This window comes from Schistocerca cancellata, chromosome 7, assembly GCF_023864275.1.
Source record: "Schistocerca cancellata isolate TAMUIC-IGC-003103 chromosome 7, iqSchCanc2.1, whole genome shotgun sequence".
NCBI lineage: Eukaryota > Metazoa > Arthropoda > Insecta > Orthoptera > Acrididae > Schistocerca > Schistocerca cancellata.
Window position 1 is genome coordinate 365,664,011 of NC_064632.1, and position 6,693 is coordinate 365,670,703.

At 39.2% G+C, this 6,693-nt stretch overlaps 1 protein-coding gene across 1 annotated transcript; it reads right to left on the minus strand.

Moving 5' to 3' along the window:
* Positions 1-1,151: 1,151 nt before the first annotated feature.
* On the minus strand, positions 1,152-1,955 carry LOC126092777 (piggyBac transposable element-derived protein 3-like). Its single transcript, XM_049908505.1, has one exon. It carries the CDS (start codon positions 1,953-1,955, stop codon positions 1,152-1,154), a length of 804 nt encoding a protein of 267 aa, XP_049764462.1.
* Between the last annotated feature and the right edge of the window lie 4,738 nt (positions 1,956-6,693).

Consider the following 6,693-nt stretch of genomic DNA (forward strand, 5'->3'; position numbering starts at 1 on the left):
AAAAGAAAAGTTCGGAGTAGGCATTCAAATCCATGGAGAAGAAATAAAAACTTTGAGGTTCGCCGATGACATTGTAATTCTGTCAGAGACAGCAAAGGACTTGCAAGAGCAGTTGAACGGAATGGACAGTGTCTTGAAAGGAGGGTATAAGATGAACGTCAACAAAAGCAAAACGAGAATAATGGAATGTAGTCGAATTAAGTCGGGTGATGCTGAGGGAATTGGATTAGGAAATGAGACACTTAAAGTAGTAAAGGAGTTATGCTATTTGGGAAGCAAAATAACTAATGATGGTCGAAGTAGAGAGGCTATAAAATGTAGATGGGCAATGGCAAGGAAAGCGTTTCTGAAGAAGAGAAATTTGTTAACATTGAGTATTGATTTAAGTGTCAGGAAGTCATTTCTGAAAGTATTTGTATGGAGTGTAGCCATTTATGGAAGTGATACATGGACGATAAATATTTAGACAAGAAGAGAATAGAAGCTTTTGAAATGTGGTGCTACAGAAGAATGCTGCGGATTAGATGGGTAGATCACATAACTAATGAGGAGGTATTGAATAGAATTGGGGAGAAGAGGAGTTTGTGGCACAACTTGACTAGAAGAAGGGATCGGTTGGTAGGACATGTTCTGAGGCATCAAGGGATCACCAATTTAGTACTGGAGGGCACCGTGGAGGGTAAAAATTGTAGAGGGGGACCAAGAGATGAATACACTAAGCAGATTCAGAAGGATGTAGGCTGCAGGAGGTACTGGGAGATGAAGAAGCTTGCACAGGATAGAGTAGCATAGAGAGCTGCATCCAACAAGTCTCAGGACTGCAGACCACAACAACAACACCATTTTATCTACAGATGATAGAGTACAATTCTTATCTCTGTTTCATCTTATTGTTCCTGTTACTTCCACGCCCCTCTCTTTTAGGTCATGTAGTAGTTCAATGCTGGTAAAGAGGTTATCAAAGTATATTCGATATGGAATATGTGGAAGTAATTGGTCAACATAAGTCATTACCACACTGTACCCCATACCTTTCGTTTCATAATCCTTATTACACGTGCCAGCTCCTTGGTAGGATGCCAGCCAAATAATATATCCATCACATGTGCCTCCACACCAAAATTTGAATCCGCATCGGATTGGTTTCCCTTTTATGAATTGTTTGCACCCATGACGTGTTTGCACGTGAAGTATGGGACCATCGATTCATCAACAGACTGATGCTGCATGTGAGGTGCAAATTGTTTGAATCTATCATTCAGCATACACTGTAATGGGTGGATTTTCCCAAAACGGTCTGATTTATCTAAATTGTCATTGTTGCAGACATGCAAATTGGAAAAGATAAAGTCAAATTGATCTCTGGACGTGGCATTTGTTACAAGGTCGTTGTGACTGTCATTATCTGATTGCCAGTACATCTTTCTGTGTGACACTGTTACATATCCACTTAGCAGAATTATTGCAATGAGCACCAACATCTCATCTTCTGAACAATCACCTAGTCTATTTCTCTTGGCTGCATACTGATTTGTGTAAGTGACCATCATTTGAAGCACTTCGTTATCAAAATACTGTTGGAAATATTCAAGCAGTGTTTGCCCTTTCTTCATAGCAACTGTGAACATTAGAGGCCATACAGGTGTTGGATTAACTATTTCACCACTTTTCCAGTTATATTTCGTGAGGTTTAGAACTTTATTCTTCGATAACCTTGCTGGTTTGTTTGTGGTTGTTATTGTTGCTGTTTTTGTACTGCTGGAGTGTCCTGGAACAACATCAGAGGTAAAGGATTGTTTCCTTGTTGCATTCACAGCATTACCATTGGTAGAAATGGCCAAATCACAAAGCGCAGTAGCATTGAGCTGACTTGCTGGTAATTTATCTACACTTGGATTTTCTTCAGCACCTGAATCTTCATTTGTTGCGTAATCAGTTGTTTTATTGTAATACATTCACAGGTTGTATGTATGGGTTCTGACCCAGTGCTTATGTGGAAGCGTACAACCAGTGTTATAAAAAATGATAGCCTGTCCAAATGGGACAAATGATATGTACATCATCGCGTCGTTAAATATGATAACAAAATTGTTAGTCTACACCCTCAAACCTTTTTTGTTGTTGTAATGAATATTGTTTCATGGCATTTGAATTGTTACGTAGTGGCATTTTTCATACTATTAATATTTTTTATATATTTGACTCCTCAGTTTTAAAGTAATATTTTATGTAAATCAAGAACGATATACTTCTAACTTCCCATGCTAAATTGTGGGTGCTATGTTTTACATTAAGCAACCATGTATGTATGGGTTCTGACCCAGTGCTTATGCGGATGCGTATAACCATTGTTATAATATTGTTAGCTTGTCCAAAGGGACAAACGAGAAGTAAATCATCATGTCGGTTAAATATTACAAAATTGTTTGTCTACACCTTCAAAACTTTTTTGTAATGAATATTGTGTTTCACGGCACTTTAATTATTACGTAATGGCATTTTCGTACTATAACTATTTTTTTATATGTTGACTCCTTAGTCGTAACGTAACATTTTACGTAAATCACAAACGTTTTACACCTCATTTCATGTTATTCATATATTATTCTTTTTCTCTTTTACTGGTCCTGCACTCTGACAACTTATCGATCTGTTTTATGTTTTGTAAGTGGTTTTTTTGAAACAATACGTCAGCGTATTTTAGAGGTTTCCTTCTCCCTTCGTCTGCTATGTTTTTTACGTACATTTTAAATTTGAATCACTTCATTATTCACAAATGCACAAGAGGTATTTTGTGTTAATATCTTGCAAAACCAGTAATATTAAGTCTTCACGTAACACATGCCACACAGAGGGTGTTCCAAGCCCTGTCACACAGAGGTCTGCTGAACAGGTGCACGTAAACAGCAGCCTCAGTTTATGTGATCGCTCTAAGCTTGTGGTTATTACTACTAGTGCCTACCAATTTTAATTGTATATTACAGGTGTGTTCCTACCAACTGTTATGTTCATATGCAGGTGTAGTTGTGATTTTCTGTTTTATACTCTCTGATTGTTATGTGAAAACTTTTAACTTGTAGCACTGAGGATGGTCACTTAGTGACTGAAAATCGATTTTGCTGACAAAACAACAAAATACGGCCAATGCTGATTTTCCTTCCAATTCTATCCACTATTTGGTCGTGGTGCACAGAACACTCCATGGAGTCGCCAATCAACACACATTTTATTTGCACATAACACTGAAGAATAAAAATTATTGTACCTAATGAAGACTTGTTTTCATGGTTTAAGATCACTACCTGACAACATACAAAAAAAATTGTGTTTGAAAATTAGAAAACTCTACAAACATCTATACAAAAGAACTATTTAATTTATGTATGAAAACAGGGTTGCCACACGTTCTGGAAATCAGTGAATTTCAAACGTGTCAGGGAAATATCACAGGAATTTAAGGGAGAGGGGGAAAAAAACTGGAAAGATCTCGTTTTTTGTCTCAGTTGATGGAATGTTTTGTTTACTGAGATGTCACACATTGTCACTGGCTAGATGCAGTTGAGTACATGCGCCGCTTCCCTACACCCTCATTCTTACTGCTTTTCAAACACTCCTGTCAGCTTGCAGTCAGTGCTACCACCACTTCTTGCCACTAGCCTAGCAGCCACCGATGAGGGGCAGGGAGGCATGAGCAGTGGTTTGTTTGGATATGATTCTGAGAGACTTGACACAGTGGCTGAAGACTGCGGTAACATGTGCATGAGCTGCATCTGAGTGTGTACATGTGTGGGTGCTCTCATTTTCTGACGAAGGCAATGGCCAAAAATTTAGTTATGAGAGTGTGTGTCGTTTCTATGTACCTGTCTGCAGCTCAGCGATCATCTTGACGGTGAGCTGCTCCTATCTTCGTTAGTATTGATTCTCAGAGTATTTGTGAAAGTTATCTGTTGCACGGATTGATCACCAGGGTCTCGTTTCATCAACATGGTGTCTGTGACAAATGAATAGCAGGCCTCATGAATGGACTTCCATGATGGGCCACACCCGCAGGCCATTTCTGTGGGTATCTCTAATGAATTGGGCCTGCTGATCTGAAACCCATTTCCCACAAATGTGCAGGTCCTGCCTGTCGGACCCAGGTCAGGTCTGTTAGTGTGTGGCATTACTCAGCGGATTTTCATAGTTTATCCAAGGACCCAAGACAGCAGTACTCCTCAGCAGCCCAGAGGCCATATTGATGGATTTGAGGAACTGCGACTGTCTCATCGCAAGTACATTGTATAGTGCAACATTTTATTTATTCTAGTACATTTTGACACTTCAAAAGTAGTTTGTATATTAGAAAGTATGGATGATAAGAAGCAGAAAATTGTGGCTATTGCTAGCAGTTTGTATGCTATGCCCTCATGTATTTCTTGAAAGATAAAAATCACACAATATATGTAAAATAATAGACATAAAACAGTGGGTAATAACTGACAATAATGAACATAGTAGAACGAACATTTTATTGACGGTCACCTATAGTGTTGGTTTACACAACTCTTCTCTATCTTATACACTTCTTTCAAGGGGGTCTACTTTTTTCTGAGGTTACTTCTGAAACCAGTGAAGGTATTTTAAATCTGTCTTGCGACTCCAAGGAAATGTGTAATTTTGTCACCAAATGTGTTTTGTTTTTCTGAAATAAAATAACATATGTGGTCTTATACATGCCATTTGGCTTGCTTTCTCCATCTGAAAACAGTTCATTACAAAAAATGATGTTTATACTTAAGACTTTTGCTCTCACACATTTAGAAATACAGAAGTCCTTGCAGTTTTTTGTCAACTTATGTTTTTACTTACCCTTGAGATCTCAAAATTTGTCAGGGAAAAATGCTAAAACTTGTATGGAAGTCAGGGAATTTCACTTTCAGAAACTTGTAGAAACCCTAGAAAATTAATTTGAGTCTGAAATTTGGATGGTATTAAACAGTTTAGTAACAGAGCAAGTGTTCCGATAGGACTACATTCATTATAACCAACATACATCTTCCTGCTCTCTGTCTTTTGGCTTGTGACAAAGCAGACACCTGAGCACCTGAGGCTGTCTGCCTGTCTCAGTTCTCCTCTATCATATTCAGCTAGTGCGAATGTGAACCACCCTTGCTCCCTCTTACAATTTCTTTACCCAACTATCAACCAGACTGGCAAATGCCCTTGTCTGACCTGGATGAGACCTCATGTACCCCAAGTACCAAGTATGTGCTATAATTCAGTTTATTCAACTCTTATTTCAACCCCCCCTCCCCCGACACCCATCTTCACCTTCCTGACCAGGCTCCACTTTGAGATACCAGTACAGATAGTACCGAGAAGGTAATGTGTTCACCTACATATGACACGAGGTTTTCATTACACCTACTTCACAATCATACCTATTCAACATCTGCATAAAACTTAAGTATTAAACATACTTTGTCTTCACATGCTGTTGTGATTATAATAGTTATTCCTATAGTTGCATGTCTGATACATAAAAACTGTGATCTGTGTGAGAGCCAAAATTTGGTTAAAGACTGTACTAAAATTTGCCAATTTTTCAAACAAATCACAAAGAACAAAACAATTGAATTATTAAATTAATAAAGTTTGGAAGACAGCTCCATCTTACAATAGAGTCAGTAATTTCCAAATTGGGTGCTGTACAGTCAGCAGATGCATGTTGAGGTGTAGCTCAGCACACTACCGTCAGCACACATCAAAACAGCAGTTTTCGAAACATTTCAAAAAACTAGTTAAAAATTCCAGAACTGTCTGCAGATATTTGGTTTCACGGATAAAAATTTCAAACTCCTCTACTATACTTGAGGCATTTTCATACGGTGCCCTGTGTAAGACTTTCAAGCTGTCACTTACCTGCACTAACCTATGCTTCAACACTTTGTAAAATATACATGCTACCACACAGTGCAGGCATTAAGTGACAGACAGGCACCATGAAAGGCAATGATTGATATTATTCAGCTATAGGACTTAGTCCATTAGGCAGACCAAACAAAATGCACATCACAAACAAATGGCCACTGATGTCTCCAGGTGCTAAGGCCCAACTGCTCTTGCATCTCTCTTGCCGAGGATGGGTAGTGGTGGTACAGCAGAGGATGAGGGATAGCAGGGTTAGCTTGAGGGAAATAGGTCATGCTGCCTTTAGGAGTGTGCAAGGACATGGTGGGGATGGTGTAGTGAGCTGCTACATGCAGCAACAGAAGATTATGTTGTGGGTAACGAAGGTTCATGCCAGGGAGGTTACGGGAACATTGAATATGTTGCAAGGAGAACTCACATCTGTGCAGTTCAGAAGAGCTGTTGTTTGTGGAAAGAATCACGATGGCACAGGCTATGAAGCAGTCTAAATTCAGCACATTGTGTTGGGCTGCATATTCAGCAACTGCATGTCCAGCTGTCTTGTCATGCAAAAAGACAGCCTGTTTGTTTTTATGCCCAAATAGGATGAGGCACAGTGGTTACAGCTAAGTTCAGAAGTCACATGGTTCCTTTCGCAGCTAGCTAGCCTTGCCTTTGACGGGTACGAGGTTTTTTTTTTTTTTTTTTTTGTGGTTTTAGGGCGCAAAACATCTATGGTCATTAGCGCCCAACGGGTACGAGGTATCTGTGACGCACTGATGTAGGTGGTTGTGGGATGGCATA